This window comes from Rhopalosiphum maidis, chromosome 3 (assembly GCF_003676215.2).
Source record: "Rhopalosiphum maidis isolate BTI-1 chromosome 3, ASM367621v3, whole genome shotgun sequence".
Classification (NCBI taxonomy): domain Eukaryota; kingdom Metazoa; phylum Arthropoda; class Insecta; order Hemiptera; family Aphididae; genus Rhopalosiphum; species Rhopalosiphum maidis.
This window is the reverse complement of record NC_040879.1, coordinates 21,804,198-21,829,619: the sequence shown is the minus strand read 5'-3', so window position 1 is coordinate 21,829,619 and position 25,422 is coordinate 21,804,198. Positions and strand designations below refer to the sequence as shown.

The following is a 25,422-nucleotide window of genomic DNA, read 5'->3' as shown; positions in this document are numbered from 1 at the left end:
GATTTAGTTTTCATATCTAATACTCCGTGTTTGATTCTATGCGTGTTAAACGTATTTTAATCATACAAAATAAATTAGTATATGATATTTAAAATGATACGATAAACCATGCGAGTGAGGTGAAAATTATTTACGTGTATAAAGGACTACGTTTGGTTATTGTATTGTATATATATTATTCGTGTGTTTTGACAAGTTATGGTTTATATACTAAAGACATTACCAAATAAACTCACCTTCTTTTGTAAGCTCTTTTGTGATATTGACGTAACATTTCATCACCGTTTGTACGACTGTTATTTATTGTACTAAGTAGACTCTGTATTTTTATTAAAAAAACTAGTTAAATATTAAAATTATAATAAAATAATACTATAATTTAAATAATAATACCCGTACTTACCATGTTCATAGGATATCTACAACCATTTCGCAACTCATTTGTGTTTCATGGAATAACAATAAATTGAGAACTACCAATTCAATATTATGGTTTTAAACAATAATTTATAATCTACGTCATAAATCATAATACAACGTAATACCTTGTAACGAATTAGGACACTAATATAGATTTAGTATGAATGAAATCATGTGTTTGATTTTTTTTTTATATAAATTTCTCGATTTACGATCTCTTGGATACGACTACTGTATAATACCATAATATATTGAAACGGCGCATTAGATAGGCGATTTAGGTACACCATCATTGTGCGTGATGGTTTTTTTCAAGTACGGTTTTTTCGTAAATGACTAAATCCGTTGAATCAGCTAAGTTATTTTAATAAACGTAATATTTTATAATTAACTAGCTAATCACACATTAAGTTACCCATAACATATTATTATAACGTATTATTACCATAATAATATAATAGTATCATTATTAACTATTTTAAGTACTGTCGTCTATCATACTATAGATTTATGGTATACATTTTAAATAAATGTTATCTAAAATAATTATTTATCTCATTCAAATGACTTTACACTGCAATCTAAATATATATTCTAAATATATTTTTTATTGTTTTAACTAAAAAGAAAACCAATGTTAATATGATCTCTACGACCTTTGCTATTATTTACTCAACTTAATCAAAAAATTAAGTATTACTTACTTAACAAAGGAAAAAACAATAAACTCAATTGTTAAATTCTAACTTAAAGATTAGTTTTTTATTAATATAAAAAAATCCCTTTAAGGTTTTCTTTAAACATTTAATTTATACTTGAATTGTGAATATTCTAATTGCATAATACTAAAAATTATATATTATGCTACTTATTATAGCTTGATTTAAACCTCGTATCGTGAAGTTAAATTGGTGATTGAAAATCAAATTCAATAATTTACTTAACAGAGATAGCACGTAATAATTGGAAAAAATGTCTAGTAAATATATAGAATCCATTAGTTAATTCTTGAGAACTTTGATTATAATACCAATTAGCAGTGCAAGCACAGATAGTTAACTTTAAGACTTGTAATTTGTAAAATCCACTTTTCGAAGAAACAAACTAATTATTAGTCAATATTACATTACAATAAATTATGATATCATGACATATTAAATAATTTAGAAAAATATGTTATTCTATTCAGTAAAAATGTGCAATTGTTTAATTTCTGAAATTACATTGTTATTTTTTTTTTTTGATTAAATATAATTATATAATTATGTATATGTGGATTTATTTTATACTTCCGGCAACTTTTAGAGGTTACAAATCAAGCATGTCAAAAAAACTGTCATCAGTATATACATTTATTAATAATTTATAACTATTTATCAGTCTTTTTGTTACTAATTTATAAAATTCAGTGTTGAAATAAAGTAACAATAATGATAATAATGAAAGTGTTTGTTCTCATTGCATTTTTCACTTTATCTAATTCAAAAACTAGTCTTATGCCCAACTTACATTTGGTAAATAAATAATCTACTTGATTTATTAAATATATTATAACATAATATCTATGTTTACGATTTATTATTATATTTTATTTTTTTATTCGAGATTTCTAATGGAGTATGTGTATTTATTAATCTCCCTGCAGGGAGAATATCGTACAATATATGAGAAAATATATCCTTGTGAGTCAAAACGTTTAATTCAATCTAATATTTATTTGAGTAAAAATACATTAAGTTTAACAGAGGTAAAAGGAAATTATACCTTTTTAGTACCTTTGGACGATACTCTTACAGTAAGTATATATTTAATACAATTAATAACATAATATTTAAATACATAACTAAATATTTGGTACTTAGTTCAAATTAATGGGAAAATCATATTCTAGGAAATGAAAAGATTTATCATAGAATTATTAAGTAGAATTTACTACCTAACACATTGTGAAATTTGAATACAATTTTTTTTTGTTACATATAATTTAATTTTAATAAAACAATATATTATAAAGTAATTTACTTTATTTACTGCTGGAGGAATATCGTTTTGTATATAATGAAATATAACAATGTCAATCGACAAATATAACGCTATATTATATTTTTATAAGTTAAAAAATATCAAGCACAACATTTTTGTTTAATTCCGAAGATACTTTTTCATATATATTTTTTTTTTAAATTAATAATTCAACATAGAACTATTGAGTAGAAATTACTATCAACTTTTAAGATTTTAAAATGACATTTTTATTCATTTATACAACAATTTCATACACCATTGTCATTGAGTTGTGACTAAAATCATTATGTTTTGTTGAACAATTATTTTTGAATTTTTATTAATTTATATTTATCTTAAAGCAATTTTTCATCAAGATAATATAAAAATTCTCGAAGTTACAATTCTTTAGATAATAATATTGTACATTACTAACCTCATATGTTTGTAACAATTAATTTTGAATTTTCCAGGGAACATATTCAACAACAGGTTTGGACTTGAAGGAATTGTCAGACCACAATTTTCCCAAGGTGTATTTTTACGGAAAATATAAAGCGACGATTAAGATAAAAAATGTGGGAAATGAAGTAATCGGTTGTTCGGTAATGGAGATTAGTCTTATACGACCTTGGGAAACTCCAACTTAATTAAATTTGACAAAACAATAATAGAATATGTTATTGTCGTAATTATAATATCTTTCGTTTTTATTTATTCATTATTTGGTAGTAAAAATTAGTTACTAGTTACTGCAAAATGTTATATCAAGTTATATTTTACAGTCTCGCGATAGCTGTCGTTTGATACGCACGCGTTCTTGCACTCTCATTAATTAATTAACTCTAATTTATTTTATTACTGTAGAATAGCTATAGCTATATGATACATACGATCAAAATACAGTTTTTTATGCGTGTTAAAATAACATATAAATCAGTAAATTTTTATTTCATTTTTTCAATAACTATTATTACTACCAACCCAACATATCTGGCGTTATCGATATGTCATTTCTACCTAGGCCGCTGTGGCTGCCAAGATAAGCTTAATTACCTGCACACGCTATTGCTCGTTCTCTTTCTTTTTTTTTTCTCGAATTAAATTGTCATACTTTTAATAATCTCATTAATTAGACATTAAAATGATTAATAAAAACATAAACAATCAAGCCATTCCGATTACTCCAATCAAACTCGAAAAAAACAACAACCCAGATGATCTAGTCTGGTCTGTTAAGAAATCAAAAAACAAAAGAAATCACTCTACATCCTCTTCTCCTGAACCACTAACTTCACCAATACTCAATAAATTAGTCAAAAATAAAAAAAATGTTTGCTTCGCAAAATCGTTAGAAGTTCTTAGACAAAATGAAAGTCTGCCCACAAATTCCTCCACTCTTCTTACAGAACAATTCGACATTGACACTGACTCTAACATCCAAAAAAAAACCGCCTCCTCCAATTTTTGTAAAAGGTGTTGAGGATTTTCCTGATCTATGCGCTAGGCTAATTAAAAAAATGGTGTGGACAACTTTATCTGTGAATTTTCTGCAGATATATTAAAGATACAAACCTCAAAACCGGAATCATACATTTTCACAATTCATTTTCTCGAGGTCGAAAACGCGGAATATTATACTTATCAGCTTAGAGAGGTTAAACATTTAATATTTTTTATACGTAACTTACATTCTTCTACATCAATTAAATTCATCAAAGAATAACTGAAGTTTAGACTTTTTTAGGTTGGACAAGTAGCTAATATATTTCACAAAGTAAACGAAAATCCTCTTCCGCTTTTTTTTTTTTTGTTGATTTAGAACCTACGCATAAATCAAAAGAAATCTTTCAATTATCATCTTTACTTCACACCAAAATACGAATTGAAGAACCATACAAATCTAAGGTTATCAGTCAATGTTTTAATATTCAACAATATGTTCATACAAGGGCCTACTGTGGGTATCATCCTCGCTGCGTACACTGTGGAGCTGACCATCAAACTTCGGACTGCCTAAACCCACGAGATGCCACACAAAAATGTGCACTCTGTTCCGAATATCATCTTGCGAATTACAAAGGCTGTTCAATCTACAGAGAACTACAATGTCGGAAAAAACCATCTTCAAAAAGTAATATTGTAACTGATAAAACTATATATAAGTCTTCTAATGTACAAAGTAACCACCCATCAAATGACGCTTCAACAAATATCCATCTCCAAACTAACGTATGTCCTATGCTCAAGCTTTTTCAGATTGTTCTAAAATATTTATAATCTTGGGATATAATTTAATCAACACAAATCATCGTGACAATATTGCACATGGCGGATCATCTATTACAACCCATGCCTGGCTTTTCTTTAGACTACAGTAAATCTTGTTCAATTCAAATAAAATTAAAAAATACAACTGTTACTATTGCGACAGTTAACTTACCCCCCAAAACTTATACAAAAACCTCAATGTAACATTCTTGTATCTCAAAAATGTTCTAACCTAACCTAAATGCATGACAATTATTTTAAATAATTTTTATGATGCATATAAAATAATATTTGTATACTAGAATTATAAATCACAATTACTATAGATAATATCTATACTATAAAATATATTGTATTTGTTTTTTATTTGAAATAATATAATATTACCATAATAGTTAATAAAATGTATTATTCTATATCAAAATACAACTATAGAGATATTATAGATGCTTGTATGATATATTATGTAAATCACACTACTTACATTTTAATTTAATTACTCTACCAAATTATAGCTTAACTATAAATGATTGAATTAAATGAACTAAATGAATGTTATAATAAAAAATATATGCGACTGTGGATTAGTGGCTACTGGCTATTAACCAAGATTGTCTATTGTGAAGTTCAATTATACAATTATCATCAAATGTATTATTATTTATTAGATTAGAATTCGAAACTAAATACTAAAATTGACTTAAAATATTCAATAGCAATGTAAAAACATTTATATGCTTTATATGGTATTAATAAAAGAAAATGCATACGACTAATGACTTCAATTAAATAATACATTTTTTGGTCATAAACAAATTCTTGTCTTAGTGGTTACGCAGTTTCTGTATGCTGTATTAAATAATTTGAAAAATACTCGAATAATAGTAATTTCAATTAGCGTTATTGGTAATATTAATCATAGACAAAATTTTAAAAAACTAAACATAAGTACTTAAAACAGTTCACTTTTAATATACAAACAATTCATTAGTAGGTATACTTATATAACATAAATTATTTTACTTTACATTCACAGAGAATTTTTCGACCTTGGTAAACAGTAGTAACTTCCATTCGTGTTGATACACACTTCGTTTGCCATACACCGATTTGCTAATCTGCATTCGTTTATGTCTGTGGAATAATGAAATTCATCAACACATCATTATACAGTTAAAACCAGTAAACTTAAAATTAAAACTCAAATTAAAATAAAAAATGAATCTTTATTTCTAAAATAAAAAAAGTAGGAACTCTGATACCTATTAGGCCCAGCATCTGTGGACAATATTTTTATTATTCAACAATATATATATGAAAATAATTTTAATAATTTTTCTTCTAAGCTCGAGTGTTAGTAGACCGATAAATTCTTCAATACACTAATGGATTAACTAGACATAGGTGTTTTAGTAACAAAACTAATAACCAAGTATTTTTAAAAATATATGTTGGGCATTTTCTAACTCCTGGTTTTAAGCGAAAAGATTTTGAGACCAAATAAGTGAACCTAATTCTAATGACAATCTAATCAGGGTACAAGACAAAGTTTTTAGCAAATTATATTTTTAACATTTTGAACGTTTCTGTTATAAATTTTTTACGATTTTTTGAACTGAAATGTATGACCGAGTCCTAGGTTTTTGGATAATCGTCACTATTAAAAATTATATTTTTTATTAATGTAGTTCACCATCAAGGCATTAACGAATTAAAAATTAAAATTAAGTTAAAATGTTAAGTTAATTAACTCGTTACTTTTTTTTAAGATTAACGTGTTAACTTTAAGTAAATTTTATTCAAAAGTATCTAAATAATATTAATTTTTGTTTAAAGAATTATGCAAGAATAGAATAGTTCAAAATTTTAGGATTTATTTTAGAAAATCAGGTTTTTTGATAGCTAGTTGGTACTTTGATGTGTCTGGAATTTTTTATTTTTTCAAATTAGAAAATTTTAACTTAACGAGTTAACGAAATAAATACGAGTAACTTTTAACTTAATTTAAATTAATTATTTTTAAAATAACTTAACTTAACGAGTTAAAAAAAAATCGTTAACTTGCCCAGCCTTGTTCACCATCATAAATTGTTTAATCCAAGTAAAAAACAAAATCCATGGGGGAGTGTATACTATAATACTATCGCATAAACGTATGATGACAAATGTATAATATCAACGGCAAGAGATACGGTGGTTTTATAACAGGGACGGCACTGCGTCAACAGCTGAACATAATGTGTTGGTGGAAGTGTATAAAACACACTTGTAACAGTTACGATTTGAATTTGGTTGCTGTTATGGCAATGAAAAAGTCGCACTCGGCGATACGCACAGACACACAGCCGGTCACAATCGGCGACAAACATGGTGCTCACCAACTACGGTTCGACACGATAACCGGAATCGAAATTGCGCACTAAATACACACGTGGTTGGTTATACGCATAATACGTACCTACATAATGTAATCTAAGAAAGACGGATGATGGACTAACGCACTCGCGGCACGACTAACGATGGGCATCACACAAAAATGATCGAACAACGACACAGCGGTGCCTGCACAAATTGCAGAAGTCCACGAGTAAGGCACGTGCGTCCAGTGCAGACCATATGGTTGACAAGACGTAACCAAACACCGAGTCCTAGACGCGTCACACCTAATCTAACGAAGAGGAGAAACGAATAACTCCCGGAAATTGGATAACATCCACGTCCAGAGGGTGGGAATACGAAAAAGGTGAAAGTTCCGAACGCCCACCGTTAAGTCAGTTAAAATAACAGAAGAGTAGGTATGAGCAAAAACAAGGTTACGATAGGGATTTCGTTTATTTCGTACTTCTATAAAACGTTTTACTTCTACATCTTCGTTCTTAGTAGTATCCAAATATTTCGCATGTGTAATGTGCCACACAGAAACGTATATATGTGACAAAAATTTATCGCACTACACCAGTTGCGGTATGTAAAAATAAAAACTGATCTCGAAAGTTTTGATGGAACCACAAAAAATTGTTTAACCAACAATATACGATCGTATCTCGACCTATACGTATACTGCATAACCGACTTTTCAGCTAAGCGTTCGAAAATAACGCAACAATATCGCAAAAAATACTATCTCGTCTATTAAGAGAGGCGTAGCCAGGGTTTTTTTTTAAATAGAAATTTAGAAATTTTTATCCAGGTGAGATAAAATAAGATGATAATATTTTTATCTATAGATATATGTTTCTAAAAAAGTCTAGACACTGGTTTGAACCAATTGATAAATATCGAAGTCTTTACGGGACTTTTTAACCCAAATCTAAAATAACTAAATTTCTAATAATGAAAATAGTTAAAAAAAAAAAAATAGTTGTACACCTATATGTACGCATTATGGTGTATAGTTTATAATGAGATTTGTTCAAAAAACATGTGCGTCCCCCTCCATCGAAAAAAAAAATAATAATAATAATCAAAATAATTACCTGAGCACTTATTGTTTTGATCCATTTCATAACCACGAAGACATTTAGCGCTGTTCCGGTTGATCTGATTCGTGTTGTTGTAGCTTCCTTGAAGTACTCGGCAATTCGGTCCCACGCAACGTTTCTTATCGCATCGAAACGAACCTTGGGTATTTCTGCAGATCCAATCAGGGCCTAAAACGCCACAGGTGTCCGTCTTCAGTGCACATTCGTCGTCATCTGCAGGTACGAAACATATTTTCAGCAAACGTTTTTATATAAACAATATAATATTATATTAAACATTAATTCTCAATAATATAGACGTAAAAAATAATAAGTCGCATTACAACGCAATGCACAAAAAAAAGTAGAGTCTTTTTTGTTAAAATTCACTATTACTCGAATGATTAATTATAGTATTAAACGGACTAGGTAAATGAGGTCTGCAATAATTAGTGTTCCTACATTTCTAAAGTAATAAATTTCGTCCTGTAAAAAAAAAAGTAGTAGATAAGTTAACTCTCGTTCCTGTCTTCCGTTCTTGTAATTATATTATATTATACTAGTATACTGTCATTATTATTGTATTTACGTGTACATCTAATTAATAACTATCATATTATTATTAACTAGAAAGTATGTGAAACTAATTTTGATCAGTTAATTTAATTTATTCTGGGACTTAAAAGTTCAATAATAATGTTGTCAGAAAATATGTGGTAAATAAAAATATAGGTTTGCTGTTTTATATATAGAATATAAGGTTCACCATGTTCTACCAACAACCAGTATCATGAAATATTTGAGTAATGGTATTAATCAAATACTTTTCAAGTATTAATACGTATTTTAAAATATAATATACTATACTTATATCAAAAAAAATGTTAAGTACATTTTAAATACTATTTTACTTTATTAAATAATTCCCTTTTTAAATCATTTTCTATTGAATTAATTTGAAATATTTATAACTATTACGAAATAAACGATCACCGCCAAAATTGTATATTTTTACATATTATAATGGATACTAATTTTAGAAATTTAAAAACAACACGTTATGTGAAATGTAATAAATTATTGGTTTAATAAAAAAAATTGTGTTAACAAATATTATATATTATTATCAGTTAATGAATAATTAAATATAATGATTAACATCAAACAAGTTCCCTCATAAGTACAGGAGCTACAAAAATATATTAATAATCATTTTTAAATACTTACTATTTTGTTAATAATTTAAATTTAAGTCACATAACTCTGTGTAACAAAGCATACCACGTAGGTCTCTGGGTAAATAAGAATTACAAAAAATGAAAAAAAAATTATTAAAATTTATCTAGATTACTTCTATAAATCTTTGAATATAATATAGGTACATGTAAAGACATAAAATAATACAATTGAACAATACTTTTTAAGTAATTTTTACTACACTGCAGGCAGCAATTAGTACTAACGTTGTTTATATCGACGACGGCTTACGATTGTAAGCCGTAACAATAATACCTATCTACCCACACTGATTCTACTCTCTGCTATTGCACAAGCCCGTGTAAAAGGCCATTGACAAATAAATCCACGAACGGATGAAACGCGTCTACTAAAGTACCATTTAATACGGAATACGACCCGACTCAGCGTTGGAGCCGTTGATTAACCGCGCGCGCCCACACGCCGCATCATATTATCGTCAGCGTCCACTCGTTAATCCAATTAAGCATAAGCACAATAACGCGCTTCACTATTCGGCTATTTTAATTCGCTCGATCGCGATTACGTATACCTACGGACAGACGTCCGTATTATTACGAGTATATAATTCAGGCTTTGCCGCGACACCGATTCAGCACACGGCCATAGACAAACCCTTTCCCGCGTACCTACTGAGTGTAGCCTAAATGACCGACTAAATGTAATTGACTAACTGAACAATAGCTTTTAGATTCTGAGCGGAATGATGAGTGTGTTGACTACTGATTGATGATGTTTTTTTTTTTTTTTTACGATAAATAGTTGAAAAATTGCTTTGATTTTTTTATTTTTGACGGTGATTTATGACAAAAATTTGGATTTAGTTTGTAATTTAGAGAGCCTTTTAAAATTAAAAACTTACACTATTTTTCAAGATCACCACGAAAAATTTACAAGATATTAAGAAAAAATGAGAATTTTTACAAAAAACTAGTTTCAAATTTGTTTTATTTTATGTAACTCTAAAATAAATAACCATATAAATACTTGAAATTTTCCTCAAATGTATATGTTAGCATTTTATATACATAATATAAATAAGCTATTTATAAACAATAAATATTTATGGTTTTTTTTTAATTTTTAAATTTTTTATGAATATTGGTTTATTGTCAAATAAAAATCCTTAAAAAAATATCGAAAGTAATAATTCACAACATTCGTTTTTGTTTAAAATTAGAATTTTTCGTAAAAACTTGATAATTTAAAATCATTTTGAGGTTAGAAATATATAAAAATGTATTTTTCATATCTAAGATTTGTTATCAAAATACAAGATTTCCCAAAAATAAATTTTATAATTTTTGGAGTCATTTATTTTTTTTATAAACGTTATAATGATATATTATTGCATTCAAATTTAACACATACCTTCATTACTACAGAATCAATGACAAGATATACTCGACTCCTATTGTAGAGGCGTACCTATAATATAAAGTTATTACCTATTTTCTCTCTTTTTTTAGAATTATTGTAATGCAAAATTGATATAATCAGAGTATCTTTTGTATTTTTACTGTATTTAGCTTAATAATATTTATTTTAAATTTTAATACATAATAATCATGAATAATATTTAAATTTAAAAAACAAGTCTCATCTAAGAAACAAGTTTTAACAATGTACAAAATATAATTTAGCACATTCTTTATTAATTACACCTATCAGTTTTCTTTTGCTACATTCTATATAACGCATTGATATTCTTCTTTCATATTTTATATTTCTTAATTCTATTATTGAACCATGACACGTGAACGTCTTTTAATGCATTGTGTAGGTACCCATTCTTTCAGGATATATTAAATATATTGTGTGAAAAAATCATAAAATAATTACAAAAATCTGGTTGTCTATTATCACCTAAGTTGAGTACTATAGGTAATTTATATTTTTATTAGTAGCGCGGTACTGGGTAGTGTTAAATCAATTTTTCAAAAAAATATCGCATATAGTATTATATATTTATATGTTTATAAATGCAAACACACGAGTCTAACCGATAAATTTAACACATCACACTGAATCAAAAATATCGGTGAACATTTATCAATGAATAAATCATTAATCCTTCTTCTTGAGACTTTGAAATAAGAATAAAATTTCCATAGCAATTTCAGAGTTGAGATATTTTTAAAATTGTATTGTCTGGTTGTCTCTCTTACTTACATAATTCAATAATACTATAATAATAGGGAACAGGGGCGTAAGTGAAGAGGATTCCCAGAAATTTATTTCACTAACTTTTTTCAATATTTATGATTTAATAGTAATCCAACTATAGTATTACGAATAATTGTGTTCTTATAATAGAGTTAAAGTTTTACAAGTGATCAAGTTTACAATTATCTACTAAAAGAATGTAGATCTCCCCCCTCCATCCAAGGAAAAACATTCACTCTAGTTTGAAAAAAAATGTTCAATGCAGAGGTCATAAATTATTTTTAAGTTTTTCACAGAACTGATAAGTGACTACGGCTGACAAAACGAGAAATAATTAAATAATATTACGACATAGTATACGCAATACCATTGATTATGTATATTATAATATTATAACAATGGAAATACGTTTTACTAATCCAAATGTTTTGTATGACGTTAATTGATCCGACTGGACAATATTCCGTGGAAAAACTATTTTATTGACCTTACTCAACAATTATCGTAACGTAATTAACCACAATCTGACCTATGCATGTAGCGGATTCGACGTCTAGCGTGTACCCTGTTCCGCATCCAGTGAAACGGATACATTGAAACGAACCGGCCGTGTTGTCACATCGCTGAGATTCTTGACACGTGTGTAAATTTAATTGACATTCGTTTATATCTGAAACAACGAAAATCAAATAATTACTATATATTACCTTGACATGCCAATTATCTAATAATTAAATTATAGGTAATAGGTAAATTAAATAATATATATAAATAATTATTATATTTTATAGTATTATACATTCATATACATTATATACATCGTGTCTTAATCGCACTTAGTAAAAGCTGAACAATATAATAATTTTACTCTGAATTTTATACTAAAAATGTTCAATTTGTGATATTTTTAGTTACAAATCGTGACAGTAAAAGTTAACTGATCGGTAATAAAATAATAATAATATTGATATAGGTAATTATTATTTACCGATAATAAAAATTAAAAACCAAGTTACATAATATCAAATAAAATTATTGTCTACATTATTATATTGTTTCTGTCGATTGCAAATAAAAAATCTTTACCCACCCGACAATCAAAGCAATTCAGAATACACAATAAAGAAATACATTTTTTACCACAAAAATAAATTGGTTTTTCAATATCAAATATGTAACTAATAATTAATTTCTATAAATAATGTTGTAAACACAATCGTATAAACTAAACAAATGTATAATTCTATTTAATATAGTATATAACTTAGTTTTTTATTTTAAATTTTTACTGTACATTATTTTAATATCATATTATAATTATCTGTTGTGGATCAACCAGCTTTTACTGTATCTCTATATAAATTGAAAAAAAAATTTAGTAAAAGCCCAAACTCTAACTTTACTTACTTGAATTGTTTGTAACACGTACAGTATAGTATAATACATATAATATAACAGTGGTCAGTGGCAAATTAAGGGTTGGTGTAAGCCATGCAAGGAATTTCAAGCTCCCTGTTTCACAAGTACCTACCTATTTTATTTTATTTTTATATATTTTATTAAACTTCAATATTGCCTATTATTTATAGGGAAAATATAATATATATATTTACTATTCAAGTACAATTGTTATTTACAACTTATAATATTTAGTATAGATAAATGAAGTAATCAAACATGTGTAAATATATTCCTATTAGATAATCTGTAAAAATAAAGTTAGATCGAGGTTTATATTAAGTAACGAATTTCCAAAATTAATTCCTATTTAGAAATCCTAAATAAATAATAACTAATTTAATAGTTTGAAAACATTTTTTCTCTGATTAGATTTAAAAGTATATTATTATAATAGATATATTATTAAAAGGTATATAGATTAATATACTGATTGATAAACCAAAGTAAAAAATATATTACCTGTGCACGCATTAGTTACTTTGTCCAATTGATAACCACTTTTACAATGACATTTGTAGCTTCCCGGTGAATTTATGCACACTTCATTTATATCGCAGGGTCGTTGAGAACATTCATCTATATCTATAAAATAAATTGCATTCATTGCATAGGTATAATTTAAATACATATCATTGACTACTAAATGTTAACACTCTGTATCTTATTAAAAAATGTATTTATTTATTCCGCACAGATCGCAATACTGAATTATCTAATATGTTTTAAATTATTTATACAAGTTAGATCTAGAATGATTAATATATTTAGGACAATACTCTAAATCTTACAATGTTTAGGCTAAACTCCAACTGAGACTCTTTCAATTATTATATGTCAAAATTTGTTTTAAACATATTCTATTATACTATTTTCAAAAAAAAAATAATTTATATTGACCTTATACGATATGTTACTTTGCATAACATCGCTGTATATTAGATTCCTTAATAATTATATTAATTATAGATACCTGCACGTTTTTTAAAAATAAATGTGTATTTTTTTGCTCCAATTGTATAAATAATATTGAACAATTAATAACGAATTAATATTATCATTTTATTATCATTAATATCATTATTATCATTATCATTAATCCAATCTAATTTAACTAAATTATTATTAACTTTTACCAAATATTATAAAATATAATAACTAATCAAACTGACACGTACACCAATTATACACCTATAACCACATTTATAAGTATTTATATTTTTTTAAGTATAGGTGCATTATAATTTATTATAATTTATCACAGTGAACGCTCATTATACTAGTAAATTTTCAGACGTGTACTTGTTAATGATTTCAATATCAACTTTAGATTTTAAAATGACAACCTTTTATATTATATTTTGTGTTCGTAGTTTTAATCATCAAATAAATAAATATATTAATTATTGTCCTTAAAATTAATATGAGATAAATAGTGTACCACTAAGTCCATTAGTTCGTTTTTCAACTAGACCATTGCAACTGCCTATTTTAGATTTCCCATATAATTTATCTTAATTATATACAATGAATTTTCAAAATTACCTTTGCATTTTTGTTCATACACATTATAAACGTATCCAGGGTCACAAATTGGTTTTTTATTATACATAGTTAACTTTTCTGGAATCATCGACATCATTGATGGTTGTAAGTATGATTGACATTCATATCCATTTGATGTATTTATACATATTTCACTAGACGTGCAACTATGTGTTCCATCAGTACAAGGATTTTTCTCTGTATATACATAAATTGAATAAATATCCAACAAAGAAATAAATATAATAATTTAATAATCTAAGTTTTCAAGTAGGACATATAAGTATATTGGAAATTAATTCAACAAGTGTTTCAGATAATTGATAACAAAAGTTTCTACCAGTTGTAGATAAATAATCTGGTATGAAAAAAACATAATAAGAAAAAAGTTTTTTAATTTTAAATTTATCAAGTGAATAGTATGACATATATATATTTATAAGACCTCCTTTCAATATTTTTAATTAAATAAGTACATGTAATTCTTAGTTTGTTGATTTTAATTTAGAAAAAAGTTGGAAATTAAATCCAACTATAATACTAGCTTAATGTGATTACCTAAGTCCTATAGTATAATACCTATAGACTTTTTTCGAGAAATTATCATTTAAATTTGTGTTAAAATATTAGATGAACAAACGTGCAATATTAATAAATGCTACAGTTAAATTTGTATACGTATGTACTAGTTACACATTACAATTAATAATTACTAGCTAGGTATCACTAAAAAGCCTATTATATTAATATATTATAAGTTATTGTCTAATGAAAAATTACAAAATATAATTTAAAGTTGAAAAATTTTGACTTCAAAATAGAATTTAGTTTCTAAGTTTGAAACGAGAAATTTTTAATAGATAACTCGATCTGAAAAACATTGATTAAATTATCATTAATTTATCCAGAAATAAGTTATTATTTTAATTTAAAATAATACAAGTTAAATAAAAAATACACAAATTTAACTGACCAGCAGCTGTCATAAAGTTTTTTTTAGTTTCGGTCGAAATCGATTTTACTTTTGAGGAAGCTACACTACAGCATGACTGATAAACTTCACCCCATTGATGATTGTGAAGCAATGGCGTAGTTGATTGACATATCGTTTTTGTTGAACCGACAACAACGCCGAGTTTACATATTTCACAGCATATCTATTCATAGTAAGTAATTATAAATCACAAACATAGTATGTATGACGTAATTAAAATTAAGACATCAATATAATATTTTAAATGTAAGATGCAACACGTAGTACTGGTACGATGATGCATTATTCTGTATATTTATTACTTAATTATATACAAATGTCGTACTACAAACATATTATTTGTATATTAAGTAAATAATACTACGCACATCAACAGATTAGCTCAATTTTATTATAGTATAACTACGGTGGTTATAGTGATTATACATAGTAAAAACACTTGCCAAGTCAGATATCGGCATGAAAACTTTCTTGATTTTCAATTTTTAGAAATTTATTAATTGTATGTAATAACTAACGCGTACATATAATGTATTTTATTTTCATTTTCATTTAGTGAGATATATATCTTAAACCGAAGAGCGGATTTTGTTGTTTGGGGTTCTGTTAGATTCACGTTGGCTAGGATAAGTGCAGTGAAGATTTTCAGAACTTCATCTTTTATAGTTAATTCACTACAGAGCTTCAAAAAAAATTAAAACACATTTTATTGGGCGTCTGCACTTCTCCTAGCCAATGTGAATCTAACAAGACCTCAAATAATAAAATCCGTTCTCCAGTTTCGGGAACGCTATCTATCACACTAAATGAAAATCTAGCAAAAAATAACTATTTTTTTTAACTGTGAAAAATCTAAAAATGTTTAATCTCACAATTTGTATCTACTTGATAATCCCTTTTTAATGAGCTATCATTCAAATTTTCAGCCATAGTAGTTTTGGAAGTAAAAAAATAGAAATTTGGGACTGTTCACGCCGAGTTCAAACGTTTTTGTGGATTTAAATCGTTATACCGCTTAGGTGTGATATCATTAATATTTTATGTTAAAGTTAGCTTAATTATTCACCTACTCATTTCAACTGAGTTACATTTTTATCATTTTCCTATTGAACACAAATTCATGAAGTTTTAAAAATTCAGACTTTTTTCAATTCAATTAACATATTTACATGATTAAAAATCAAGAAAGTAAAATTGGGTATAATAGTAGCAGATTATATTTTGTATCCAAATTTAACGTAACTACGTAAGTAATATCTAATAATATATTAATATCAGCGACGGCTTTAGGAGGGTACACTTACCCTTAGTAAACTAAGCACAATATGTATGTGATATGAAACTTATTATATTATATTGCTTTATTCTATTAAAACACACGCCCTACGCTTGTTAGTCGCACAGAGCCATACAAAAGAGAAAAACTCCGTTATAACCTTATAACATCAATACACTGAATAGTAAAAAGTAGTAATAATAGTAATTAATAAGCACCTTTATTAATAATATTAATATTTATAAATAATATAAAAGGTGTATACGTACCATAAAATCAACTTGATTTTTTCCTGTTTGTGTTTTTTCGCTACAAATTCCATTTTCTAGCCCGACTTGTTTTCCCTCGTTGCATCGTATTTCTCTATAATTTATAACAATAAATCTCTAATTTTAAAATAACATTAAATTTAGTTTTTATTTAATGGATTATTGTGTTTGACACCGCGTTGTTTTAGAGTTTAGAATGTTTGCTACTACATTATACACTAATGTCTATTATTTAATCTGATTTCAGGCGTCTACTGTGCCTAGAATAATAAAACTATTATTATTACTATGGGTAATGATTAATCTCAACTGTCCGCAAAAAATAGCTTTAACCAGCAGCTAAAGCACATTACTATTTCTATTTTTCGTTACTCTTTTTGAAATTTCAATGTGATACTTATTTGTTATCGGTCAGTATAAAACAAAAAAAGATATTAATTAGTGGTGTATTCAGTATTAATGTTCATTAGTAAAAATTAGGTGAGCTTAGAGTGCTTGAGCACATTTTAAAGATCCGCGAGTCGTAGAGTATGTAGATTATTTTTGTGTTTTACATTGAAAGGCTATCGTCTTTTTTACTTTAAACTTTACTAGCAATTAAATGTTTGTATGGTCGATAACACATTGGTGCGATGAAAAAATTAATGAATGTGTATCAAGACTGGTTAGGTAAACATTACACTTCAAACGCTGATAATAAATATTTTAGATGATCAAAAAGTGTGTAGATTGAAAAATTATTGGTTTATTTAAATAAACACTTTAGAAGTAGTACGTAGCAGTACATGAATAATAGTTTCAAAAAGCTATTTTTTATGTTGTGTATAGAAAATTACGGAAAAAACTTAAAACAGTTAAAGCAATGTGGTTTTTAAAAATTCTAAATACTACGCTGTAGATGTATAAAAAATAGTGAACGAAAGACCCGTTTATAGATTTATTAATATCGTTTTTGCATCGATTATATTGTATATTATTATTTTATATTATATTTCAGTCACTCTATCAACAGTTTACGCCGTCAACAGCGAGATGGCTCTACTGATTGCACCAGCGAAATCATAACGACAACACGACAGTTTAACAATCGTTTTCGACTTTACTAAATACTTTAAATAACGTAATATTTGGTTTTGTTTGCGTGTACAGATCACGCAATCATTGTTTGATCCTTTTAAAACCGAATATTAATTGTCATTCGATTTTCAATGCATAAAGAGTTTGAAATTTGTTTTGACAAATGAAAATTTATAAAATGTGATAATATTATATACGTGGTACATATTAAAGCTGATCAAATGATCTAAATTTATAGAATAACTGGGAAATAATAACTATAAACGCTAAATAACATATTTAAATGAAAACCTTAAATAACAATTTTTAAATTAATTGGTAATAAGTAGGGACCGGATTTATACGTAAATGCATATATGTATTGAAATAAGCTTTTTGAAATCTGATGAACATTGTCCCCGATTCAGATCATTCTTATTAAAATAACACTAATTTTATTTTGCAGATTTTAAAATTTTTACATTTTTTTTAAATGTATATTGAATGCATATTTGTAGTTTTATAGTGTACATTATTATTTATAACATATATTCGTTTTTTGTCGTATTTTCACGTTCACAGCCACATAACATACGTTTGAACACATTAAGGAACTTTTCTGATCATCCAATGCAATAAAGTAAAATATGAATTCAATTTTTGTTTCCAGTTTTTATTAATGTGAGCTAATACTTTAAAGATTTAATACAGAATGTTAAATGGCGACGAAGACGACAAAATACTTTAAAAACTTTTTTATACTTTTTTTAATACCGTACTAATTAATAAATATTTTTACATAGTTTTACATAATACATTTACATATTAATACATTTTATATATTTTTATATAATTTTAAACAAAATTTTAAGTGCATATTATTCGTAAGTACATATTTTATAAGTTATAACATATTACAGCATTTTTAGAAGCATACTTTGAGGATTTTTGTGCATATAAATCCGGTCCCTAGTAATAAACATTATAATAGTGGTAACGGAGCTTCACTCAAACAATCGTGATCTTGTATTAATATATTTGATGGTGTCATTTTTTTATATGGAATTAATGGCGTTTATAAGAGTGTCTACTAATATTAATATAATAATTACTTAATCCTCATTGTTATTAGAAATTATTTTTTTAATGATTACCTACAGAAATTATTTTTTACTAATGTCTAATAATATAATTTAATAAGTAGTGACCTACCCTACTCTGTATGTGATAGTGATTGATATTACTGCAATAACGCACTGGCATATTGCTTTCACTGATAAAATTGACGAATGTCAAGCAGCATGCCTATATCAGTTATAAAGTATATCGGATATTGGCAATAATAACATAATAATTATTGTGGTTTTTTTTGGTAACAAGGAATGTTACCAAGGCATATATTTTTTTAAACTTTATAATAATCAGTAGCGTAATTAGAATTTAAAATACCTGTATCAAAACAAAACCAGTAGGCAGTAAGTTCTAATATTTATGCATTTTTATAAATCTATATTGTATTATAATATTTTTTTTGTAATGTCACAAAAATCATAAATTAAAAAAAAAAAATCAAAATACATTGAGTATTAATTATAGTTTATAAGTGTCTTAAATTATATTATACACTTTCATTACTTAAGTTATATTGTAAAATATTTTTAAAATTGCTTCTTTCTAGCTTTTGTTTTTAAAAATGCATAAATCAATTGATCAAAATTCACCTTCTGTTCATGTTCAATTTAAAGTATAATACTAAGCGACTAATCTACTTACACTCGTTGATTTCAATATATTCAATTAATTTATAAATTCAGATTATTAGTTACAGAAAAAAATAATAATCATAATAATAAATCAAATAGTGATTATTGTTCGATAGTATTATTAAAATTGTAATAATTATACTTTTAATGTGATGAGACCTTTTTTTATAGCCTTATTGAACCTTTAGCCTTTACCCATCGTACCGCAAACTTCATGGACGTCATCGTATATGTTAATCCACTGGTAATAACATCTATTCATGTATTATATTTGGGCATTTTGCATAAATTATTTTTTACATATATAATATAATACCTTCTAAAACGGACTAGGGGCTATTTAATCAAGATTTAACTTGGTTTTTACTGACACAAAATATATGAACACACGTTATAACAACGAAGCAATAAGACGATAATCCACAGCAATGTAATAAATAATTTATATCACTTTTAAAAACGATATACAGTTTTGATTTGCATAATTATTTTACAAACGAGGTAGGCTTAAATTGACTTTTAAAATTGACATTAAATATTATTTATTATTTAGGTATACACTCATTGTATTATCCGGTTTCCTACAACTGGTGTAAAAGGTATTAACACTTAAACTAAATATACTGATAATTAAATAAGCGAGTATCTTAAGAGGATGTCAGCGCACTGTTAGTTTTCTCTCTCTAGCCCACGCGTAACATAGACAACACGCAATACGCAGTCTGAGTAGAACTCGCTCAATTTCGGTTCAAGAGTAAATATACCTATGATAAAATTAAAATTTATCAATATTTTGAAGGGCAAGACGTTGAGTTTTTTCCATTTATTCCCAATACAACGTTCATTATAATCGTTTAGAATTTGCGAAAATTTTAACATTTTTAAATAACCTTAAATAATTAAAAAAATGTAGTTGTTTTCAAAATAACCAGAAAAATTAAAAAAAAATTTAAACGAAACTAGTATTTGCTAATAATTATAACCGATTTATTATTATTTTAATTATTTTTTTTGTAGTTACTTAAAAACAAATAATCTTAGATACTTTAAATTTTTACCAAATATTTATAATATAATTTTATATATATTATACTCGTATATAATTTTAAAAATATTTCGACTCTTTTAAAACAATTTATAGACATGAGAAATTGTTAATTTATATTAATATTTTTTTCAAATATTGCTAATAAAAATGTTTTACTCAGCCAAAGAGCTTGACAATTTAATACAAAGTATTTTTAATGGTTATTTACAAATATTAAATGTATATATCCACAATTATGTATGAGCATTGGAAGTTAAAATATTGAAAAAATTCATCAAAATCTCAAACATTTATAAATTATTTTCTAATTAAAAATGTATAAAATATTTGTATTTTAAATTATATAGCTAAAACTTTAAAATATAGTACAAAATTCCTTAGTACTAGGTACTAAACAAAGTTAGTCATATTAATACCAAAAATAAATGAAAAATATGTAGATAAGTACAATTTTTTTTATTCACATTTGAAGTTTAAATTGGAATCTAATATTTAATAAGATATATAAATTAAACAAAGAATAACAATGTTATTTATTTTGTAATAATTCAAAAACATTATTCATGAATACTTACAACTTATAAGTGTATTATAATTTTTATTATACCCAATGACATTTTCAAAATATGTAGATTAATTTTAAACAGTAGATTTTAAGTGTAACTTGTCATTGAGTAAGTTACTGTTATGTATGTATGTGTTAAATTTGAATTTAATGATGATTTATTGCATACGAAAAATATGATTCTGAGCTAAAACAGTCTGTCACTGTCAATGTAGATATATTACAAAATATATTTAATGATATTGTTACTAAATTAATTTATTTGGTATGAATAATACAGTAGACTGAACCATTCATTCTATAATATATTATATTCATCAAATTTTTTAAAAATGTAATTGTGTGCACACTTTTATATTTATATATTTATAAATATAACACATGTAATAGGTATATACTTACATTAATTTATATATTATACATATAAATATTTATAAAATATAATAATTTACGTAAAAGTTACCCACGAATAATATTTTCGAATTACAACTAAATAACTAAAATTATTATTTTTCATTTATAAATGACCTACAAAATTTGAGATATAATAAAACCGTGCCTAATATTATGTAGTGTTACAACTAAAGCACACAATATTATAAGATCAATATATTCACTCCACTCATACATGTAGAATTTGAAGGAATGCATAAAAATGGAATTAGGGACGTATTTAAGATGATATACGTGGAAACAAAACTATCACTGTTATAATGGCTGTTTTTATGCAGGCATATTTTTGTTTACATAATTTTGCTACAGCAAATGATTTTATTAAATTATTTCACCTAATCTCGTTGGAAAACTTCTGAAACACATTTCAAAATCACTTAACTTTATATTTTTAACGATTTTTGAAAAACATGAAAATTAATCTCTATCACCCATATAATTATTACAACAACATATTATAGACTCATCAATATATTGACAAAATTTAATAACTAACTAAAAAGAAAATAGAGTTAAATTGTTGAAATACGAGTATTGTATGAATACAGCTACGATCTGTAGTTAAACGGGTTTATTACACGCTTTTATTACGTATGTATTTTAAAATTGTATTATCGAGAAATCGTAGAGTTTCGCTCAAAATGGGCGACTGTTTTTCAAACAACACATTTTCGCGACGAAATCCGCGAGAATAATAATGGCAATATATACCTATTGTACATCACCTATCCGTTATTGTACAGTAATAAAATAATTCAAAAGAAGAGGTTTTTACTACAATAATAATGCTAACATACCTCAACGATTGCAAACAACACGCCCCGACCGTGGTCAGGCACATCGTATTGTGTTCGACGTTGATGTTGAACAAAGGAAACGACAGAGTGATATTGCAAGATTTTTTTTCCACGCTCCACGTTTTTCCCGTGTTACAACAATGATTTAGCGTGCTTTCCAAGTCCCCTGTATAATGGAACACATTATCATTATTATTACGCATTCGCCGTGATGAACAGGTGCGGGGTGCACAAAGTCAAATGCTATTAAAATATTAAATTGCAATAAAAGTAAAACCGTATACGGAGTGATCTATATTTTTAACCAGCTGAACACACTCATTACCCTGCCGGTAAAGTAGATTTTTATGTTTTCGAAAAAAAACGTATTCGATATTATGGTTTGACCTTTGAACTTTTAAGTGTTTGTATAACACTGCTAAATAAGTAAATTATTATTACAAAACAACAAATCGATTAGATATATATTTTTATTATTATTTTAGCGGTTGTTTTGAATGCGGAGAAAAACAATATTTTTTTAAGGAAAATTATGTCGTTCTGAATAGGCTGTGTATAAATATTGAACTAAAAGTTCGTATTTATTATAATTGACTTTTAAAGTTCAAACGAGTGGAGCATTGAAATGAATAATTGTGGAAAGGAGCACCTAGCCTATAAAAAACGTATACACGCCATTTGTGGCACAAATACCTGAAATTCTCGGGGCTGGCTTGCTTTGTAATTTCTATAAGTATAAGAAAGTCAGCAAAAATTAAATAAGTTATGGCGTATAGATGTATAGTAGAAATATTGTTTGAGGAGGCTTAGTACGAAATTTATACTTTTGAGCTTGGAAAGGGGAAGTTTCAAGTCCCATCTAAATTTTAAATTTTTATTTTATTAATCAAAAACAATTCGATCGATGTATTATGCGATAGTTGCACAAAATGATTAGGAAATTGTGTGTGCTTACGCGATTGTGTAATTAAAACTTAATGGTTTAGTAAAAATGTATTTTATTATTAAAAATTGATTTGAAATATTAGTGTATCCTTCGGCTTCGACTAGCGAATGGATAACGTAGATACATTGCACTATGTAGATACCTTCAATTGTATTGTATAAATGTATAATGCATGAGAGCCAATATAATAACGATACTATGGACAATAGACATCGCAAAAATTAATATTGGAAATGCGATTCCGTTTTAAGTAATTTCAACGTGAACGTGATGACACGTAAATCTTTAGGTGCCAATGTAGGTACCTGCACTGCAGGCATTGAGTAGAAATATATCGTAAAATACTTACAGGCCGAAAACGAGTATTCGACGAAAAAGCTGGTCAAAACCAACAACGTCGTAGTAGTCTTCATTTCGTAACGTTTTAAGAATATTACACTTTTTTTTCGAAACGGTCGACGACTGCCGGTTATTCGATACCGTATTGTTTCGGACGGACGTCCGACGAAAATCGCTATCGGACACTAAATGTATACCAGCAAGGACGGTGCGGCGACGCTGTTTCCAATAATATTATAATATTCAGTTCTCTACGCGATAAATATTAATATTATGCGCGGTAAGACGACATTATATTATATTTATATATGTGGTGCGCAGTGATTCTGAGTATATATATATATATATGTGTGTATGTGTGTATATACAACGCATGATAACGCGGTAAATTACATTATTGTTTATCTGTGCGACTATTGCATCGGACTAGAGTCTATAAAACATATTATTATTATTTTTTTATTAATATGCGACGTATGAAATTTCAATGTGTTGAATGTCTAAGTATAAGACGTACGAACAGATGCTGTGAGAAACAAAAAAAAAAAAAATGTATTAATACATTTTCGCGTGTAACAGTTAATGTCATCATTGTAAATCTTGTGATTATTAATCAATAACTATTATACGTCGTATGCTCCGTTCTACTTAGAATAGAATTACTCATGGTGATTTTTTTTTATTTCATAGTAAGCCTGCAGCCGTCTTGGCAATATAATAATGTCTTTGGAAATAAAATAGTTTAAAAAAAATTAAAAATGTCTAGTATTTTCTTAGATATTGCCTCGTGGGTATATGCGCTAAAACAATCTTCCTGTATACACGTGATAGAGTGATGGACGACGTATAATATCGATGTTCACCCACAATGCCGCCACGATTCACGAATATAAACTGGAATGAGTAACATAATACTATAGTACCTATTGTATTACGCCGAATTTTATTTTGTTACCATTCAATGTAGCACAATATAGAACATTCTCTTTGTCCCGTACCATGGTAGGTACTCTAGTCTAGCACGCACACACGGTTTACATAATACAAGTAAATAGGGAATGCATGTTACATGTATGCAAAGTTTGGCATGTTAACATATTAGTTTAACTCGTAAAGTTTACTAAATATACAACAGATAAAATCGCGTTAAAACTTGAGTGTTACTTTCAAAAGTTTCAATTTAAATAGAACAAATTAACTTATCTCGGTTCAAAAAAAGGAAAAAATAAATAACTGAATATTTACAATTTATAGCTCAGACAAATAAAGACAATTTGACAAAAGTAATTATCGCAAACACAAAAATATATTGTAAAAATAGTGACAAATAAGAA

The 25,422-nt window shown here is 26.7% G+C and overlaps 2 protein-coding genes across 2 annotated transcripts; one reads left to right on the top strand and one right to left on the bottom strand.

The window, feature by feature from the left end:
* The first annotated feature begins 1,850 nt into the window (after positions 1–1,850).
* On the top strand, positions 1,851–3,497 carry LOC113557823. Its single transcript, XM_026963369.1, has 3 exons — positions 1,851–1,934; positions 2,066–2,215; positions 2,898–3,497. The coding sequence occupies exons 1-3, from the start codon at positions 1,851–1,853 to the stop codon at positions 3,072–3,074; spliced, it is 411 nt and encodes a 136-aa protein (XP_026819170.1). The 3' UTR covers positions 3,075–3,497.
* Positions 3,498–5,279: 1,782 nt separating this feature from the next.
* On the bottom strand, positions 5,280–24,337 carry LOC113557399 (fibulin-2-like). Its single transcript, XM_026962894.1, has 9 exons — positions 24,099–24,337; positions 22,804–22,969; positions 17,122–17,215; positions 15,556–15,739; positions 14,583–14,780; positions 13,500–13,622; positions 12,109–12,249; positions 8,172–8,390; positions 5,280–5,829 (listed from the first exon to the last, which is right to left on the bottom strand). Exons 1-9 carry the CDS (start codon positions 24,160–24,162, stop codon positions 5,726–5,728), a joined length of 1,293 nt encoding a protein of 430 aa, XP_026818695.1. The 5' UTR covers positions 24,163–24,337; the 3' UTR covers positions 5,280–5,725.
* Positions 24,338–25,422: the final 1,085 nt, after the last annotated feature.

What these genes read in the sequence shown, in the direction of transcription:
- LOC113557823 (XM_026963369.1), top strand. Translation starts at nt 1,851, where the DNA reads ATGATAATAATGAAAGTGTTTGTTCTCATTGCATTTTTCACTTTATCT. An exon ending in TTATGCCCAACTTACATTTG is followed by an intron (nt 1,935 to 2,065) that starts GTAAATAAATAA and finishes ATCTCCCTGCAG; the next exon opens with GGAGAATATCGTACAATATA. An exon ending in CTTTGGACGATACTCTTACA is followed by an intron (nt 2,216 to 2,897) that starts GTAAGTATATAT and finishes TGAATTTTCCAG; the next exon opens with GGAACATATTCAACAACAGG.
- LOC113557399 (XM_026962894.1), bottom strand. Translation starts at nt 24,162, where the DNA reads ATGAAGACTACTACGACGTTGTTGGTTTTGACCAGCTTTTTCGTCGAA. An exon ending in TGTTGTTTGCAATCGTTGAG is followed by an intron (nt 17,216 to 22,803) that starts GTATGTTAGCAT and finishes TATAAATTATAG; the next exon opens with AGAAATACGATGCAACGAGG. An exon ending in TCAAAACAATAAGTGCTCAG is followed by an intron (nt 5,830 to 8,171) that starts GTAATTATTTTG and finishes ATTATTCCACAG; the next exon opens with ACATAAACGAATGCAGATTA.